Source organism: Annulohypoxylon maeteangense, assembly GCF_022496945.1.
Source record: "Annulohypoxylon maeteangense strain CBS 123835 unplaced genomic scaffold GGS22scaffold_11, whole genome shotgun sequence".
NCBI classification, from domain to species: domain Eukaryota; kingdom Fungi; phylum Ascomycota; class Sordariomycetes; order Xylariales; family Hypoxylaceae; genus Annulohypoxylon; species Annulohypoxylon maeteangense.
Window position 1 is genome coordinate 1,022,932 of NW_025953258.1, and position 19,110 is coordinate 1,042,041.

Sequence of the window (19,110 nt, forward strand, 5' to 3'; positions counted from 1 at the left end):
AAAATCGACTAAATTGCCGGGAATCGGTCGAGACTCTTTCAAAGACTTTTCATATCTCGCAGTAGTTTGCCGCATGGCGACATCGTCTAGTTATACCTACTAGGTAGATATCCTATTTCCTAGGAGTTTTCCGTGGGATATAATCAATATGAATATTATCTTATTTCCTCCGTGATGTTCTTATCTCTTTTTGTATAATCAATTGCATTGTTCCTCCGGTCTGAATACTTGACGAAGAGCAAAGAGGGAATCACATATGTTGTGCGCCGGAACAAGGCATTGATCAACCATGACGAGTTACGTATCTATGCTAACGGCAACGGATGCCCGGTCTCATATTCACTTGATAATCGGCTCGAACCCCCTCGCGGCAGCACGATGTGGACAATCGTTGAGCGCCGGAGCTTCTCCCATCTTACTAGTGTCAGAAACGGCAGAGCTACATTATGCGCTGCAGAAGCGCATAGACGACGGCGAAGTAAAATGGGTGAAAGAGACCTTCAGAGACGAACATCTCTTTACTCTCGGAAGAGAGGAGATAGACCACGTAGTTGATGCCGTGTTTGTGACCTCGGCTAGAGAACCATCGAGTACGACTCGTTGCTAAAACATCCATCTCACGAATTATTCATTAACACGGTAATACAGGCGCTCACATATCGACACTTTGTAAACGAAACCGCATCCCCGTAAACGTCGTCGACGCGCCACAACTCTGCACCTTCTCCCTCCTATCCACACACGTAGACGGCCCCTTACAAATCGGCATAACGACAAACGGGCGCGGATGCAAGCTAGCATCGAGGATCCGCCGCGAAGTCGCCGCCTCCCTACCACCGAACCTAGGATCCGCATGTCTACGCCTCGGCGACGTGCGACGCAAGATACAAGAAGAAGACCACCTCCTACACATGGCCCTAGCTGACGGCGACGACATCGACGACTCAATCGACCAACTATCCACCTTCAACAAACTAGTCACAGAAGCCGACCTCGACGCCGCGAAGAACAGACGCATGCGCTGGCTGAGCCAAATCTGCGAATACTGGCCACTAAAGCGTCTAGCCGCAATAACCGACGCCGACGTCTCCAACATCCTGCAATCCTACACCGACCTCCCCTCCCTCCCCCCATCCCTCAACCCTAATTCCAATTCCAATGCCCACAGTAACACACCCCAAAAACGCGGCCGCATAATCCTAGCCGGCTCCGGCCCGGGCCACCCAGACCTGCTCACCCGCGCAACCCTCAAAGCCATCCGCGCCGCGGACCTGATCCTCGCAGACAAGCTCGTGCCGCAGGGGGTCCTGGACCTGATCCCCCGCCGCACTCCCGTGCGCATCGCGCGCAAGTTCCCGGGTAATGCGGACGCGGCGCAAGCTGAATTGCACGAACTCGCGGTCGCGGCTGCGAGGGAGGGGAAGACGGTTTTGAGGCTGAAGCAGGGGGATCCTTATGTTTATGGGCGGGGCGGGGAGGAGGTGGAGTTTTTTAGGGGACAGGGGTTTGGGTTAGCTAGAGGAGGGGTTGAGAATGGGGAGGGGGATGTGGTGGTTTTGCCGGGTGTCACGAGTGCGTTGAGCGCGCCGCTTTTTGCGGGGATTCCGGCTACGCAGAGGGATGTTGCGGATCAGGTGCTCATCTGTACCGGGACCGGGAAGAAGGGGAAGGCGCCGGTGCCGCCGGAGTTTGTTGCCTCGCGGACGGTGGTTTTCCTGATGGCGCTGCATCGGGTTGCGGGGTTGGTGGGGGAGTTGACGGAGTTTTTGGATTCGGAGGTAGAAAAGGGGGAGGGGAAGAGGCGTGCGTTGTGGCCGAGGAATACACCTTGTGCTGTTATTGAGAGGGCCAGTTGTCCGGATCAGAGGGTCATCAGGACGACGCTGGATAAAGTCGTCGAGGCTGTTGAGCAGGAGGGGAGTAGGCCTCCCGGACTGCTGGTTGTCGGCGCGGCGTGCGAGTTCTTGAATAAACTTCAAAAGGGCCAAGCTTGGACTGTTGAGGAGGGGTTTAGGGGGTTGGATTTCATTGGTGATGAGTTGGATTTGGGTGCGTAGGTTGGCTGTGGGAAGAAGTGATCATATAAAAAGTGTTGGGTAGGACAGGGAGGGAAAGACGCATGTATGAATGGTTGCATTGGCATTTAGCATTGGGGTGGCGTTTGAGATATCTGACCTGAATAAGGCACGATTTATATAGGTATGATTTGTATATCAATATGATTTCTTACATGTTGGAAACGGCGTTTTAATCTCTAACTTCGTCGTCTCATTCAACGACGTTAAGAATCGTAGCATAGAATCAGCATACCGTCCCCATCCCACTCTTCATGATCTTACTATAAGCCAAAATACCTTAAATATACCCCTTTTAATCAATTTTGGACGTCATATTCACGGCATAAGGACTCAGATTCTTATTATACTCGCATATCCTTATAATAATTCATATAATATAGCAATCTACCTACTCTCTACGTTCTTCCACCATCACCAAAGACGTCCATAAATCTCCACCTCACACTTCCAAACCCCGATTCCCTCATCGCGGTACGTACCACTTAATCGCGATCATCAGGATGGAACACCAAAGCGCGAACCTCGATGCTCTCCCTCTTAGGCACATCGTCCTTAGTGCGCGGGTCCGAGAAGGCCGTGTGCGGGACCCGGCGCGCGCGCCCGTCCGTCTTCGAGTCGAAGCACTTGATCAGCAACACCTCCTGCGGCGTCAGCTTGCTCTTGTAGTACCATCGGTGCGCCGGTGAGTATCGCACCCCGAATGTCTCGCCCTTGCGGTTCGGGTAGATTAGCGCGATCGGTACGAGGTCGGATTCGCTAACGGAGGAGGCTTCTGCGATGGCGAGGCTAAGGGTTGTTAGTTTGGTGACTTGAAGTCTGGTTGGGGAATATATGATTTCATTTTAAAATATGGGAGAGTGCTCAAACAGGAGGCGACTTACGGGTCTCGGAGAACGGTCTTGATGGGCCTCCAGACATTGATGATCTGGACGCGGCCTTTAAGCAGCTCGGATGCTTCCTCAGCTGGGAGATGATGCGGCACTCGCGACAGGGATGCGGCGTACGTTTGGTCGATGTGAACTCGTTGAACGGGACCACGTAGGGCTGCGCGGTCCACGGTTCGCTCATCGGCCGGCTGGCGGCGGATGGTGTGGTCGAAGATGAAAATCTTCGACGCGCCGGTTCTGTTGTTATCGTAAGTCAGCTTATACTGGTGTTTGGATGAAGCTTAAATATCTTCAAGGCAACTAACACATCCTTAAGCAGCTGCTCGGTCTCCGGGTAATACACAGCCTTGATATGTTCGTCGTCTAAGAATTCAGTCTCCTGTGCCACGTGCGGGACATATTGGAATCCGTTCCCGTCGAGCGTGTACTCGGACTCGTGGCCTCGGATGTCGGTGATATGAGCAGGGTGACTATCAACGGGACGTTCGTATGTGCTAGGCCTGTCGGTGTATGTTGGCTGGGGAGGAGAGCCGTCCTCGTTATCTTTGTGATAGTTGAGGATCGTATCAACGTCAATTTTCGGTTGGCTTGTAGATGCCGTCGACAGTCCGGCCGCCAAGGTCGGCGCGGCTCTGGGAAGCTGGACGTCAGGAGAAGCCATTGTGTAGGTACTCAGGTTATGATTCGTGTTGTTGTGTGTAGTAAGCTGATATGCTTCGATAAGGAATTGTGAGTCGATGGGATGGAGGCGAGTCTTGGTATTTTATACTTGTCTATCTGGGAATAGGTCGTCTTCCTCTTCGGCGGATGCTACCTCATATATACTTATCAGTATTAATTCAATGAATGACCTCCCAAGTTAGGTACTAAGTAGATAGCATAGTAGCTCTCCAAGCTTCCCCCGCAAAGCGGCAGAGCACGCAATACCCCTGTGAGCATTGCGCAAGTACCGCGGATGGTTTTTGGTAGGACGTCATGCGCCGGCATTGATGCATCTAGATTCCTATGGGTGGGCACTGATTAGAAATGCTATTCTATTTGTAAGCTTGTCCCCCCTTGTTCTCCATTTCTCGTTCTGTTGCTCCGACCCAGCATATCATTACATTAATTGGAGCGTTCCAGTTGCACAATCACTATTGACTATTGCGTCCCGTCGTTACGCGTGTATAGAAAAACATGGTACGATTACTCGACCCTTGGTACGTGCGTCAGCACAGTGATAGTCGTCCCATCGTCTAAAACTTCTTGCTTCTCTTCCAGCGTATAGTGCCCGAGTCGGGGTAATATAACTGTCCATACTAGCCAGTATAAGACCCCGAAAAGGAGTCTGTAAATTTGTCAGCTACTAGGATTTGAAATCCGCGATGTGAAATCCGCGATGCCGCCATCGGTGCATTAGGAAGAAATGGACTATCACTTACAAACCGACACTAACAACTGCGTATGTTGCGTACCAGAGACCATCGGGTTTCGGATGTGAAGGTGGAAAGAATGGCGCTGCAAGAAGAGCAAGGCATAGCAGTATTCTAAAGATGACGGCTGGTATCCAAGCCTTGAAAGGCCTTTTCAAATCCGGCCTCTTGTACCGTAGCCAAACGAGACCTACTGATGTCGCAAGTGCGAATATTTGCCCAGGGTATCCCTCGACTTCCAATATGAAAGAATATACCTCATCTGATGGCGGTAGTATGATAACAAGTACCGAGGGAATATAATGTACGATGAGACCGCCTAAGGGTGAATTGAACGGTTTTGTCGAAGACAGATATCTGGAAAATGGCAGAAATCCGGCACGAGCGATTTCTTGATTTAAACGGGCCTGAAATGCAGTTAGATTCTTGATCTTTCTTAACATGGTCTTGTTGTGCCATTGGCGAAAGACTTACCACCGCAAATGTGACCACCATCACATTGCCTGCGGCTGAGAGTGCAACGGCCATAGGCAAAAATCTCTTGCCAACATTCGGACCAAAGGTTCGTTCGAAAAATAAGGCGGCAACTAGTTGACCACTCTGCTTGATATCTTCGATCGGTACGACAGCAAAATAGGCCAAGTTCGCGAGCAAGTAGAGGAGCAACGCTGTGAAAAGGGCAGTGAGCGAAACAGATTTGAGCGTTCTAACCGGATCTTTGACCTCATTCATAACATTATTCAGATTCGAGAGGCCGGCATATGAGTAGAAGACTTTGAAGAGTGATGTCGCGATAGTTCCGGGGTTCCAGTCGCTTCCCTCCCATAACCCTTCCCAAGAGTGTATTTTCGTTGGATGTACATCCGAATCTTCCTGTTCCGGCCTGAATATCACGACATAGAGAGCTGCAAATACCATGAACAATACCAGTCCTACTTTAATCCACCCCAAGAAGTTCTGAATGCGTATACCGGCCTTGTACCAGACGCTGTGGATGATTGTGATGACAGTGATCACCACAACCGCGAGAGATTTCTTAGAAAAATCGCTAGGCTCGGCGTCGAATATGAAGTGCACATATTGGCTAAATATAATGCAGTTGCTTGCGGTGAATCCTAGGAGAACAGCTTGTACTGCGATCATGGTGGAGGCGAAGAATCGGGGCCTTGGATAGGTAAACTCAAGATATACTTTATCACCACCGGACCGAGGTAACATGCATCCATATTCTAAAGATATCGTAAGTCCACATGCGACTATTATGGCACCTAGAATCCAGATAGACAGCGAAAGACCTATGCTCCCCACGGAGGTTAGGATCACGCCCGGAACTGCGAAGATGCCACTGCCAATGACCCTAGAAATGGCGATAATATAGGCACTCTTCCAGTCGATATTCCGGCCCAGCACGGATTCTTCGGGTAAGACGTCGTCCTCGAGGTTACCGTATTCGGGCGGCGAAGATGGCCCGTCTTCGCCATCATCAGTTGGAGGTTTAAATGTGGAAGATTGTATCGAAGCGCGATCTATCGCATCTCCTCCTAAAAGGGGGCTATTTTCGCCGCTAGAAGTAGTCATTTTGGTAACTCGGAATATCGTTGCCGATCACTGGTCTAGGTCTCGAAAATGAATCTATCATGTCTCCCGGAACGGTTGATTAATTGGTCGAGAAAAGAGCCAGCCAAGAACTCTTCAAGGTAGAAGACTATGTTCCTTTTTCTTTTCTATCATTTTGGCGATGATCGAAAATGACGCCTTTGAATCCATCTGACTTCCAAATGCCTGATCTGCTGACAAAGACGCCTCTCGATCGCGGTTGCGCAATCATGTTGTTTCACTTTTACCACTCAGCCCTGTTGAAGTTCTCGCACGCCATATGCTCTACCAGTTGCATCACCCGTATCACCCGCACTATCCGTGCGGATAACCACTGAGTAGTGGTATATAACCGGGCGGAAAGTGTCTTATCTCTGCCTAGATAACCAGCTGATATAATATTTCGATATTGAGAAAATCGATAGTTCATTTGATCTACCCTCATCCTTCATGCACGTCGCTATCCTCGACTTACCTAGGTATGTATCCGTGTATAACCTTAGAACTGATCGCCTGTGCTAAGCGATTGGTATCACAAAGATCTGGGTAACCTTTACATCAGTCGTGGATTGTAACACTCAGGTCGCTTATGCCTATCAACTTATTGACAATAGTTGATCTTTCTGTATTCTGTTTGTAAATTGACCATAAGAAGCTTGTGACTTATGTCCGCTTGATATCCCATCGGTCCACTATTACAAGCCACGTCTTGGCACGGACCCCCACACATTTCCGATAGTGTGGTAGTACAAAATCAAGCCAGTCACCCCCTTTTTCACTGGCTACAAATCCACTTTTCATTCGCACACTTGATTCTTATGAGCTAACGACTATTGCCAGTCATATAACATCCATTTAGATGATCTGGAAGACGCGTTCTTGGAGACCTTTGTCTATCCGAGCTCTCATTTTATCCTGGTTTTCGGTGATGGCCGCACGTGCAACGATCCGATACTTTTCAACATCTTGCGATTCACCCTGGCACTTTACCCCCCTGAGAATGACGTAACCTGGGTATCGGTGGATGATGGAGAGGATATCGCCTTTCTGTACTGGTGCTGTCGCAAGCCCTATGGTTTGATCCCTTGTAGCAAATAAGTACGTCCCGGTGATTTTAGAGAATAACCCGCTCATGTACTTATAGTTCTCCGCCAATATCATGGAGTTGGGTTCTTCTGAGAATTTTCTCCATAGAGGTGAGCCTAAAGTGAGAAGCTTCATGATATCATCCTCAGCAGGGAATGACATCCGACTTTCGAGCAAGCTGTCGGCTGTGGCCCCCTCTATCCATTCCTCAAGCGCTTCACTAAGAAAACCTTCCAAGAATCGACATAAACCCTTACAAGGGTTTTCGCCCAGGTCTGTGATCAGCTTCGCAGTGCAAATGGCACTTGTAGAAATCCCCGAGCAAAAGAGAGTCTTTGGAGTTGCAAAGCATATAGCCTGTCCGCTTAAGGGTTCGTACACCGGAGAATTACGCAGAAGGTGCCCGTAAAGATCTATCTGTCCCATATTTATACTCTGTTTTCTCGCATCGGAGTATGCAAAATCGTGAACCCAGGATGGACCTGGGGCGTTTCCGTTGAAGCTGCTATTAGGCTCAATGGATAGTTTGTAACGCAAAAGACGATCTCCTGGAAACTGATTCAAGTATCGGGCTGTGATGCGCCTGAACACAGCTTCGGTAGATTCATTATAATCCACATTAATGAGTAGTCTTTCACTTTCCACTGTGAGAGACTCCAATGCAAAAATCTTATCACGCGGATCTGTAGCGCGGTAGGTACTACTTTCCGAGAGAAGGAATGAAAAACACCTGTCCCAAGGGTTTGTTATAAACGTTTCTTCCCCTTTCTCGGGGCGCAGCATACGGAGAAGTGGTTCACTTCCACGATTTGCTCCCCAGTGTAAAACTTGAGTATTGAACGCAACATGTATATTAGTCACTATTATAGAAATTAACTCAATCCTTAGTACTTGTTTTCTTATAGATAATTTCATAAGAGATTTCATCACTGGTGTTCATCAGAGGATGGGGGGTGGCCTAAAAGAAGAGGGGCAAAAAGGTGTACCTACTGGAAGTCGCCTCAGTGAAGTTACAGACGCGATGTATTTTAACAATATCCTTGAACAACTTTGTAGCAGCATTTGTAGCCGCCACCAGGGTATTATATGGAAACTGATAGCTGCGGAAATGTATAATCGGTTCATTTGGTGGTAGCGCAGCTTCCTGTATCGTCCACGTTCTCTCCCACCATTCGTGCATCATGATGACATTTACACAGCGAACGAGCATTATGTTTAGTTTTAGCCATATTTCGTCCCAAGTATCAGTTATTTGATATTCGAGGCATTCCTTCAGTATGTGGACAAGATCATATTGGTCCATCGAGTGACCACCAAAGTTTTCAGGAACGGGAGCAAGAATATTCCCGGGGTTTTCCATCAGGTCTGATCTGGGAATCATCTGTTCTGTGGGCCAGTCGCCTATCCATATGTTTGTTTCTAACGCTTTTGAGTAGATATCTCTCATGAGCCGGACTTGGTGTCCCTTTTCCTCTACATCTGATTGATTTATGCAGATAGCATCGATCCAGATCATCCGAGTTATATCTTTTCGGCGCAGTCTATGAAGAATATTGTATAGGTTCGTAGTTATATCGAATGGGATGCCGTCAATGGTAATAGTCTTATCGAAGACGGGTTTCCCCCATACATAAGATAAAGCCTCTTCAATACTGTCGTTATCGATATTACGTTCTTCGAGTTGGCATTCTATAAGGCTTCCATTAAGGCCTGGTTGTATACGTAGGACTCGGATATTCGATGATTGAAGACGGTTTGGATATTGGTAGTTACCTCTCTTTTGGGGATTTGGAATTGGGTTGTCTAGCGACGCCGTCTTTGCTGGTTGTGGTACTAGGCTCTCCGATATCTTATGCAATGCTTTCAAGAGACCAACATTCCCGTCGTCTGCCTCTAAAACTTGATCCAGGGTGAGATCGATGTCAAACACATTAAGAAGTTCATATATCGTGCTATTGATGAGGTCTTTGGAGAGATATGCTAAATATGAACCCATATACTTTTCTTCAGAGCTTCGGTCTTCATCAGGCCTTGCTGGGTTTGAAGCAATAGCTTCTAGCTGCCTTGCGAATTCTCCATACCGAAACTCGTCAAATGACTCTTTGATGAATCGGAACCGGGAATCTCTCTTTGAGAGATCCTCCAGTATGGAACCGATTAATGTTGGTTGTGCGCGCTGGTCTTTCATTGTCGTTTGAGTTAACGTTGTGTAATAGGCATAGGTGGCTATCTGTTGATAGAATTGAACTGTAGATAACCGAAACCCAAGTGCCTTAGCTACTCCAGTCCAGGAAAAGATGCAGCTGCATTAAGACGGTATCTAGTACATAATACAACCCTTCGCCTTCCACGAGGTGCAGGAGATCAATGGACATGAACCTATCGGAGTTGACCCAGCTGAGACACAATAATGGAGTGGTACGACCCCGCGGTAAGTACTTCGAATTCAAGTACCGGTACTTAAGGTACCTAGATACCTTATCTGCTAATTCAACCACCCCCTTTTTCCCACACTTGTGTAAACTGGAAATCCTGCAACATTTATTAATCTCACATATACAATTACAGCAGTTGTTACACCTGCCTCTGTACGATAATTCATCGATCTAGCCAGAGAAAACTCTGTAAAGACGATGACTCTCATACTGAAAAACTTAAGTTCTTGGTATCATTCAGTGACGATAGCTACCCCTTTCCAGGGCCATGACGCTTCGGCTGCGTAGACCAAAACACGTAAAAAGAAAATACAAACGGAAACCCCCTCTCTGCCTATGACGCCACTGAACTAGCCCGATCTCAGGTGTGTATGTAGCAAAGCGATCATTTACACGAGGTAAACACATCATCGCCGTCCTCCATATCCTCGTCCTCATCTCCATCCCCATCTACACTCTCCTCTTCATCTCCCCCCTCCTCCTCCTCTTCATCATCTCCCTCACCGGAAACATCAGCTTCAGCCCCAGAATCAGTCCCAGCCTCAGCCTCATCCTCAACCTCCACCTGACTCGGCGGTTCCATCACAGGATACGGTCCAATATGTCCCACAACCTGCCCCTCAGCCTCCCCCTCCATATCCACATCTTCCTCCCCCTCATCAACAGCCCTCGGCGTCGGCACCCTCGCTCTCCGCCACGGCCTTGTCGGTGTTAACGGCGGTATCTCACGGAACCCAACTCGTCTCCGCGCCGGCGTAGTCAATCCCTTCGGCAGCGCCAACGGCTCCCTCGACACTGATGCATCCAAGCCATTTCGCTTGAACCGTTTGGTGCTCGTCGGTGTACGTGGATTATCAAAGCCGTTACCATCATTAGCCCTCACCCCGCCAAGACTAAGACCCTCGATATGCGAGCGCAACGCATCGACATCGAGCGGCGCAGGCCGTTTTTTGCTATCGGGGGTATTGGGGAGGGAGAGCGGGAGGGCAAACATATGAGAGCGAGAAGCTGGAGTGGAGGGGATCCGAAGACGAGCTGGTGTGCGCGGGGAATCCGGGTTAGATGTCGGCTGGTCTCGGATCAAGGCAGCAGAAGCTAGGACTTGGTCTCTGATGCCACGGGCTTTGGCTCGGGCTTCTGCGACGAGGTCGCGTCGCATGTCGGTTTGGTATCTACGTATCACTCGTCTGCAGCGGTGTTGCCACTGCTCTAGCAGCTCTGACTCAGTTGCGTCGGCGATTTCGTCGAGAGGTGCCCACCAGCGCATGGCGTTTTCTCGGATCGTGTCGACGTCAGGGACGAAGGGCGTGTTGAAGGCTTCTGTGAGTCCAAGACGCATCCCGTAGAGCTCGAGGACATCTCTCCAGGCCCGTGTTAGCTTGTCGATTAGGTTAGAGAAGACATATTCGCGTTGGATGTCCGTTGGGACTGAGGCGTCCAGCTGATCGGCTAAGTCATCCAGAAGCGAGGGAGACCAACGTCGTTTCGGTGCACTGGGGATTCCTTCGCCTATGCTGGGGTTGCAGAACGTGGATGCTTGGGTGACTGTTGAAGTGGTGACATGGCCACCGTGCCGTTCAACTTGTCGAGGAGTCAATACGCGGGAAAGTGTTGGTGTTCGAAAGCTCTTCGGTTGATGCCGGGGTGTAGTGGGATAGCTTCCGGTATTATCACAGTCTTTCTGGGCCGCGATATAGCTATCCAAATCCATCTTGTCGCCATGGCTGTCATCGTGCTCTGGTGGATTGGAGAAACGAGGCAAGATAGGTGCCAGAGATGTGCTGTTATGGGATGTCTTTCGAAGCGGAGCAGCATCCTCCATCTCTATCTCTTCATTTATAGTATAATTACTCACAGCTGGTAGATCACTTGAGTTGGCCGTCGCACAAGGCTGAGATGTCATGATGACAGGTGCTGGGGTCTCGCCATCGCCAACATAGTTATGAGACTCTATGCCCGTCGTGTCATCCTCCATATCCGGTAGTTCATTAGAGCTAAACGCTTCAATTCGGGGAGATGTCATGACATGATCCTGTTGAGATCCATCAACAAGATTTACATGAGAGTCGGGGGCTTGGTTGGCCAAGGACTCCTGCTGAGGCTCCATTTCGTCTCGCTTGTGAATACGCAGAGGTAGGTAAAGAAACAAGCTATGAGTTGACAGTCGAAGACAGGGAAAATTGTTTGTGATCGTCAAATGTGAATTTCTGAGCTGGATCTTAACAAGAAAAGTTACAAAAGAAAGCGTGTTAGTATTTTGTTGACGAAGAAACGCATTCGGGTTGAACTGTTAATAATATTTGTCACTATTACGGATTTCGCGATGAATTGGACAACGCCCCGTAATACTCCATCTACCTGGATGCGGTGGCAACATCTCATAGCTGCTGAGGCAGGATTGTATGCCTGGAAGGTATCGTGAGCACGGTGCTCGCAAGGTCGGCTAGTGACCTCAAAAGACTAATACCCATGTAACTATCGAGTACCTACATAATCAATAAGTGTTGCTGGCAGTTGCTGAAGCATGGAAGTAAAGAATCGCAACGTGCCCCTGGATTGCCCTTCTTTATCCATTTAGTACGAATATTCCCCAAATCTCATAAAGAAGACAATTAACATTATCATCTGTACGTACAAATCATAGGCTAGATACATGTTGGCCTGTCGTGACAACTGTAAAGACAGTGTATAGCAAGACCCCAAAATGACATATGGGGATAGCTCTAATTCTATCATAAGTATTTCGATACTCAGTCATACATGCCCAATATTTCTCCAACAATGCTCTTGAAAATGCCTTGGGGATCGAACTTCTCACGGACAGCCTTAAATCTCGCTAGATGACTGGGGTCGAGGTTCTTGGTGGCGTTGGTAAATACCTCGCGCGTGTTCTTGGTCCAGTGCGGTCGGCATGGGAACTCGTCAATCAGAGTTTTTGCTAATCTCGGATCTAGATATTATGACTACTATTAGCCAACCCGAAAATACTAAGTAGCTCATAAGAGAGAAAATATAAGAATGGCACATACAGAAGTCTTCGTTGAAACGCTTCTTATCACCAACAGTCGGTTTAAAAGTCGGGAAATCAAACATAATAGCTCCTTTAGACCAATCGGCGCCATCGGATGTGTTATACGTGACCTGGCCCAAGAAATTGTAGAAAGGCCTGCCGAACTTGATATTGATACCGCTGCGGTAGGTACTCGTCATAACGAGGCCCTTTTTTAGCTCGTCGTCAAACGCCTGGCGCACGCGTTTCAACATGGCGTTGGCCTGCGTGATAGGGAATGCGAGTTCCATGGTGGCGCCGTGCAGGCCTAGCTCCCACTCGGGCTTCTGGTCGGGGTACAGGCCTCCGATTAGCACATCGTAGTTCCAGCCGTATACAGGCCAAGATAAGACCGCTTGCTGCGTCGTCTTCTCGCGGAAGTTGGGGGCGGACCATAGCGCGAACGCGGTGGTTTCGAAGAACATGTTCGAGGTTGCGAGGTACTTCCCGCTTTCGAGCGCCGCTTTGGCGATGTTGGCCTCGGCATCCGATAGGGAGAATGTATTTTGGAATCCTTGCTGATCGCTGAGTGTGGAGGGGACTTCGTCGTAGTATCGCCAGTGGAACTTCTTCATGTACGGCCACCACTATGCTATGTTAGTATAAAGAATATCGTAGGTAATCGGCTACAGTCGAGATTGTTTACCCAAAAGTTGGCTGTGGCATAGGGAGCAATCATGCCATAGATATCGCCGTTCAGGACATCATCTTCATCCAAACTAATTTCCGTTAGTCAAAAGTAACTTAAGAGGGAGCAGAACGTACGTTTTTTGCTGCGCGAACACCTTGAAATCTGGATAAATCTTGAATTTCATGCGAACGATAACGCCTAGAAGGCCCAAAGAGGTTGAAGCTGCTAACCAGTCGTCGTTACTGTCGTCCTTTAAAATTGTCACAATATCACCGTTTCCATTGACAATATCTAGTGACAGTACACCAGCCGCCACCATTGAGTCCTCTCGGATAGCCGAACGATGACCACCCATAGCCACTGCACCGGCCATCGTGATATTCCAATTGACGAGGGTATATCCCATGGAAGCGTTATTGGCGTGCAGGTACTCTGCGAACTGAAGAAACGTCACGCCGGCTTCGATATCGACTGTCCCGGACTCGGCACCCGCGGGAAGTGAGAAGTTCTCGATTTTGTTTACGAACTCCGTTCGGACGATGACGGTCGCCGGGTTATCTGAGCACATGGTGTCATACCTTACGGATTTTTCAAGTTAGAATTGCTATTTGACTTTTCCAGAAACTTTCCGAAGTACTAAGGCCACGTGAAGATAGAATAGAATGGATCGATGTATAAAAAGACGAGCTGCACACATGGTTATACTCACCACATGTGTCCTTTACCCGAAGCCCTGATAGGCGTCTTATTTGCGGCAGCATTCTTCACGTAATCCACGATATCATCGACGCTGGTAGCATTGTGGATGAGCGCGACATCGTTACAAGCAGGAAACCCATCGCCATCGAAAGTGTTATACGGTTCCGCCAAGACATTCCCAGCACCGGCGAGGGCGAGGACAGAGACGAGGGCTTGATTCAGAGTCGGCATCGTGAAAGAACCGCAACGGTACTATCGTCCCCTGGTCGGCTTGGCAGAAGTCAGACTAAGCTCTGGCTTAAGTTGGGTCGAGGAACTTCAATTCCTGGTAGCCGGGCGAGAAGGGCTGGGCGAAACTCAACCCGCAGCATGCGGAAGTCATGCCTCTTTGTATTCGTAAAGAGGAAGCGATGAAGCAGCATACATACCAACCAGCCAACCTACCTACCTACCTAGGCACCTGGTTTTCGATTTCCTCGTGATCGCGACCCAGCTGGCTTGCCCTTTCCCACCCCAACTTTTTCTCCAACTGATATGGTACGCAATTCTTCATTGCCATCCTCGTGGGTGCTAGGGTTCCCCAGCCATATTTGAGGTTCTGACGTATCAACGATCGAGGAAGCGGCGACGATCTGTACCTGCGGGAGTACAAGGTCTCAATCTGCCTGTCCCCTCGTCGGTGGTGGTATGCCTCGGATGTGACGTACAGATTTCGGCATCACAAAAGAGTCGCCTGTGATACGATCGTCCATCGAGGCAACGGGGCACTTGCCTTGCCCGGCGCCCATGACCGCAGCAACAACCGTCCAAAGATCTCGGCGAGATATCTAACCGTGGCAGGGCCCGCCGTGCTAACAACCTAGCCAGCCTAGCTAGCTGGGGAGAGATAGACGATCCTCAATGGCAGAATGGTCAGGAAACCTCAATCCCCAAATCTACCTCTTGATCCGCTAGCTTGTTAGCGTTAAGTCGACGACCCCCAGACTAAAACGAGCCAGGGACAATGGCACCGATGTAACACCCCGCTAATTCCGGTAATTGGTGACATAAGAAATACAGCGCTTGGGATTCCAACTTGTCGATCATCAGGAGACGATACATGAATGCGTAGGGGCGTGACTGCGTGTAACCGAGTACAGCAGCGCACGAGAAGCATACGCTAAAAGGATAAGGGGGGCCTTGGCAGATCAGCTGTATAAAAACAAGGAGCGAAGTGGAAAATGGCTAATGCTATATCGAATGATTAAATTTAGTAAATGACCAATTGTAGTGTATACTTAGATAATTTATGATGACTTCTACTGGAAATGCTCAAGTTTATGGTAAAATCCTATATTATGTCTCAGGTCTTCATTGTGTGAGTATCTCGTTGGTGGAGCGTGTCACAGTTTGGAAGATATGCCGCCTATTCGACAACCCCATTCGTTAGCAAGTACCCAGGTAGGTATTATAAGGTCCAGGAAATGCTAGAATGAATCTTTACTATTGACATATTAATACTTGTAAATTACATTGCACATATAGGGCTGTTGTGATGGATGCGACGTAAGGGACAAGGGATAAGGACCGACCTACCAAGCAAGGCAAACAAGAACAAACAAGGAGTCTCCACATGCGACGTCGAAGACACCCTCATTGCCTATTACAATAACATTAGCAATAGTAACATTGATCAAGAACCAACCTAGTGGCCTGACTATCCTGCGCACAAATGTCCTAATGACATGAATTTGTATGGTAGTAGCCTTCCCGTCTTAGACTGGTCAGACTACTGTGCCGTAGTCTAACACGAATGGACTAGGGAGGTTGCTGCATAGAATACTCGATTGGATTTTTTGCATATTCATGGGTATCGACAAGTTTAAATCAACTCCCACCTCGCAAGCCAACCAACATTCTGACCCGCGTTTCTGACCACGCAAAGTTGGATGGCGGGGTCGTTCTTGTTTTTATACCGTCTAAGCTCCTCCGCTGTTTTTGTCGCCGACAAACTTCCGATTGCATCACCTCTTCCATCCCTAAGATTGAAGCTCCCAGTTGTCACAAATCCGATCAAGTCTTCTTCACCAGGACATAAGGGATGGTGACCTTGGATATTTTCGGAGTTGGGAGGAGCTGGTGGGTATGTGTCCGGTAGGCTAAGGAGTTGCCGTGCAATCAACTGTTGCCGCGTCTCTAGATCCAAGTCCTCTTTTACGATGACTTTCTTTCTAGGATTCCCTTTGGATGGCTTTTGTGCTAGCCACTGGTCGCGCAAATTAGGAGGTACTTTGCCCTCAATCTTCTTATAACGAGGGTTTGTAGCTGGCACTTCCACCCGCGTTGAAGAGGCGATAGGTTTTATGTCTGGTAGTCGATAGATCCTGGCACATGTACTCGCTATCCCGCGCCCTAAAATCCTGATACTCACTGTCGATAATGAGGTTGGAGGGGGCGGTTCAGATGTGGGTAATTGGTGAGCAGTAAATGTGGATTTGGAAAGCTGCGTGAGGCTTTCTAAAGGGTTCACGAGCGCTGCTTGTCCCCCGTGTTGGGGGGATTCATTTGGTCCCTTATCCCCCTCTTTTCTATCAATCGACATTCTGTTAAGCTCGTCTGCTTTTTTGAGACCGAGGAGTACTTCATAGTCACAACTCCATCCTACTCCCACCTCACCTTTCCGTCCTGCCCCTAAGTCAAGTGATTCCCAATTGACTCGTTTGGCTTTGGGTCTGCGATCCCACGCTTTCTGCCTCGCTTTTCGTTCGTCTAATTCCCAGACTTTACCAGCATCTGTGCCGGGCAAGTCTCCGGGAAACCATGGAAGGCCTCGTTCAAATGTGAGATGCCTGATTTCATCTAAACCTCCGAACCAAGGGTTGCCGCCAGTTGATAATGGATAATGCATCAAACTGTACCAAATAGGAAGCACACATTTCCACGGTAACATCAATGTCCAGGTACCAGCTGATTGCGCATCTTTGGAATGGCGAGAAGCAAGTAGTATTATGGGGATAGGAGGATCGATCATAGTAGGTTTGAGGTTGGTTCCTGGGGTGGCCTTGCTGCGCCGGCGATTAAGAGACTGTTGCGACGGAAGCTTAGAAGCCTTGAATCGTGCGTCTCTATCGAATAGTTGATAGGGATTAGTCGATTCTTCTTTGCGGAAACCAGAGATCGCTTCTAGAAGCGCTTTTTGTGCATTAGAGTCGTCCGCCTTTGGAAGAGCTACCTGTCGTGGCGGATAGTGGAGGCGAGGGTCTGCGACAGAGAAGGCTAAGATACATCCAAAAGGCAACGTGCCTGGATCCTTTAAGCCGGCGAGAGATTCGAATTTTGAAACATGGAGCTCTTTCCCGTCTGACTTTGAAGGATAAGCCTTGAGGACACCTAGAAGAGCCTCTGTGGAGTCAGGACCAGTAATGTCAATACTTCCTATCTCAAACCTCAGGTCTTCTACATAGGGTCGAGGATTTTGGGCTTTCGCGAGTCGTAGAACTTCATTGAAGAGCTCTAAGAATGCAGATGGGTGAATGCGAATATAAAGTTGCCTGAATTGTTTCCGTTTATCTGCATCGTCAACCTCTCTTTCCGGATTCCAGATTACGGTCGCCGGACCGATGGTTTGCACACTTTCGTTGCTTCGCCTAGTTAACATCCCAGACCAATGCATGTTGCCTGATCTCCAACGTTTCGCCTTGTCATTCCATAGAGCTTCCTGTGTAAGCCCTAACGACCTAATAATATTTTGAACGCTATTCTGAGGTCCAGATAGACCAATTGTGCTCATATAACTCATATCCCATGCCATCGCGCCCTTTTCCCATTGAATACGATGAGTAGGCCGGTACACTTTCTGTGTTGGCGTAATGGGAATCGAAAATCTCCATAATGGCTCCTTGGGAGGTGTCATCCTCGCTCTCTTCGCATGCCATAAGTGGGTTGGAAGCCATGTCTTTGAAATCTGACGTCTTCTGAATTTCTTAGCTGTAATAGTAGGCTCATTGACTGTATTCCTCCGTATCTTGGGTCTCGCAGCTCTTATGGAGATAGTTTCCTTATCGGCACCAGAGCTTTTCAGCTTCTGCAGCCTCTTTCGTTTCACTAGGATTCCTAGTCTCCGAGCTGTCTCGGCTCGTACCCTAGCTTTTGTGGTTTTCGGCTTTCTTGTCTTGGAATTAACTGTTGGGGTATTATCCTCTTCCATTTCCCTAATGGCCCTCTTCCGTAGACGTATTGGAACTTTCTTATAATTATGGGCGGCAGCCCTACGCCTCATCCTAAACGGTACACGCTGAAATGCTCGACTACTTTGAGAGGTTCTGGTACGTCTCATACTCTCATCTAAAGCATTCATTTCGAATGATAGAGAGTTAACAAACGACTGAACATTGAGTTCGCCATCTTTTAAAGCAGCGTGAGACTTTTGAGCGGCAATGCTTCGAACTTCGTGAATCTTTGGACGCTTTGGACCTCTAACAGAGTCAGAGTCCTTATCCAACCTATTCGGTCCTGCATTTTGCTGTGGCGGAACTTTTCTCTTGTTAGGCTTGGGCGGTGCTGGATTCCCCGACTTGTTCGTTGAGACAGACTTTCCGACTGATGCTTCTGCAGGCTGCGGATACGGCGTATTCTTGGGAGGCATCTTGTCCTCTACCAAGAAAAGCCACCCGATCTAAGATCCGCTCGATCCGAAGATATATCCGAGGTATCAGTTGTTGGTATACCCCTCGATCCACGACCCAGAACAAAATATCAGAGTAGGACCGACAACCCAGTAATTGTGAAGCCGAAGTGGGTAAAGCTTTTCATAATTATCGTATACCCATTTCGTATGTTGCGATATACGAGATGTACCAATTCCGAGATACTGCCTCAGGCCCTCAGCCACTAAACACGTAGGACTTTTCGCGTCTTCAAATGCTTCTCTTAGCTAAGACGGGACGTGATTTTTTTTAGTGTTGTACCGTTTAGGGATAACAAGTGGATCTTGCACGTTACTAGCATCTGATCTCGCTAACTTTAGTGAGCGCGTAAAGTGCACAGTGGCATCCGGGCTAGTAGAAATTCCGCTAGATATTAGTGGATTATGATTGACTTTGAAAGCTGAGATACTCGCGCTATGATATTGAGACTGTACTTGGTACTTAATCACAGGTCCGCCAAGCCTTTTTGAATCGCTAAAGTTAGGTAGAAAATATTGAAGCAATGACGTCTTTAAAGTCTTAGCTACATGCTTCAAAGTATATCTCTCTTAC

At 48.5% G+C, this 19,110-nt stretch overlaps 7 protein-coding genes across 7 annotated transcripts; 1 reads left to right on the plus strand and 6 right to left on the minus strand.

Moving 5' to 3' along the window:
- The first annotated feature begins 21 nt into the window (after window positions 1-21).
- On the plus strand, window positions 22-2,244 carry GGS22DRAFT_166518 (uroporphyrin-III C-methyltransferase). The gene is made up of 2 exons (XM_047961864.1): window positions 22-590; window positions 649-2,244. The coding sequence occupies exons 1-2, from the start codon at window positions 290-292 to the stop codon at window positions 2,055-2,057; spliced, it is 1,710 nt and encodes a 569-aa protein (XP_047817801.1). The 5' UTR covers window positions 22-289; the 3' UTR covers window positions 2,058-2,244.
- Window positions 2,245-2,534: 290 nt separating this feature from the next.
- On the minus strand, window positions 2,535-3,888 carry GGS22DRAFT_28190 (uncharacterized protein). The gene is made up of 3 exons (XM_047966694.1): window positions 3,271-3,888; window positions 2,960-3,202; window positions 2,535-2,864 (listed from the first exon to the last, which is right to left on the minus strand). The coding sequence occupies exons 1-3, from the start codon at window positions 3,624-3,626 to the stop codon at window positions 2,561-2,563; spliced, it is 903 nt and encodes a 300-aa protein (XP_047817802.1). The 5' UTR covers window positions 3,627-3,888; the 3' UTR covers window positions 2,535-2,560.
- On the minus strand, window positions 3,889-6,086 carry GGS22DRAFT_28183 (amino acid transporter). Its single transcript, XM_047966693.1, has 3 exons — window positions 4,852-6,086; window positions 4,387-4,784; window positions 3,889-4,292 (listed from the first exon to the last, which is right to left on the minus strand). The coding sequence occupies exons 1-3, from the start codon at window positions 5,953-5,955 to the stop codon at window positions 4,151-4,153; spliced, it is 1,644 nt and encodes a 547-aa protein (XP_047817803.1). The 5' UTR covers window positions 5,956-6,086; the 3' UTR covers window positions 3,889-4,150.
- A 742-nt stretch (window positions 6,087-6,828) lies between these two features.
- Window positions 6,829-9,247, minus strand: GGS22DRAFT_195107 (heterokaryon incompatibility protein-domain-containing protein; the record flags this gene model as incomplete). Its single annotated transcript, XM_047965617.1, has 2 exons — window positions 6,829-7,919; window positions 8,050-9,247. The coding sequence occupies 2 exons, from the start codon at window positions 9,245-9,247 to the stop codon at window positions 6,829-6,831; spliced, it is 2,289 nt and encodes a 762-aa protein (XP_047817804.1).
- A 544-nt stretch (window positions 9,248-9,791) lies between these two features.
- Window positions 9,792-11,885, minus strand: GGS22DRAFT_28216 (uncharacterized protein). The gene has a single exon (XM_047966696.1). The coding sequence runs from the start codon at window positions 11,599-11,601 to the stop codon at window positions 9,880-9,882; it is 1,722 nt and encodes a 573-aa protein (XP_047817805.1). The 5' UTR covers window positions 11,602-11,885; the 3' UTR covers window positions 9,792-9,879.
- On the minus strand, window positions 11,886-14,470 carry GGS22DRAFT_28221 (FAD/FMN-containing dehydrogenase). Its single transcript, XM_047966697.1, has 6 exons — window positions 13,884-14,470; window positions 13,309-13,752; window positions 13,190-13,262; window positions 12,524-13,130; window positions 12,130-12,444; window positions 11,886-12,055 (listed from the first exon to the last, which is right to left on the minus strand). Exons 1-5 carry the CDS (start codon window positions 14,102-14,104, stop codon window positions 12,245-12,247), a joined length of 1,545 nt encoding a protein of 514 aa, XP_047817806.1. The 5' UTR covers window positions 14,105-14,470; the 3' UTR covers window positions 11,886-12,055; window positions 12,130-12,244.
- An 865-nt stretch (window positions 14,471-15,335) lies between these two features.
- GGS22DRAFT_28213 (ribonucleases P/MRP protein subunit POP1-domain-containing protein) lies at window positions 15,336-18,822 on the minus strand. Its single transcript, XM_047966695.1, has 2 exons — window positions 15,449-18,822; window positions 15,336-15,355 (listed from the first exon to the last, which is right to left on the minus strand). Exon 1 carries the CDS (start codon window positions 18,495-18,497, stop codon window positions 15,735-15,737), a length of 2,763 nt encoding a protein of 920 aa, XP_047817807.1. The 5' UTR covers window positions 18,498-18,822; the 3' UTR covers window positions 15,336-15,355; window positions 15,449-15,734.
- Between the last annotated feature and the right edge of the window lie 288 nt (window positions 18,823-19,110).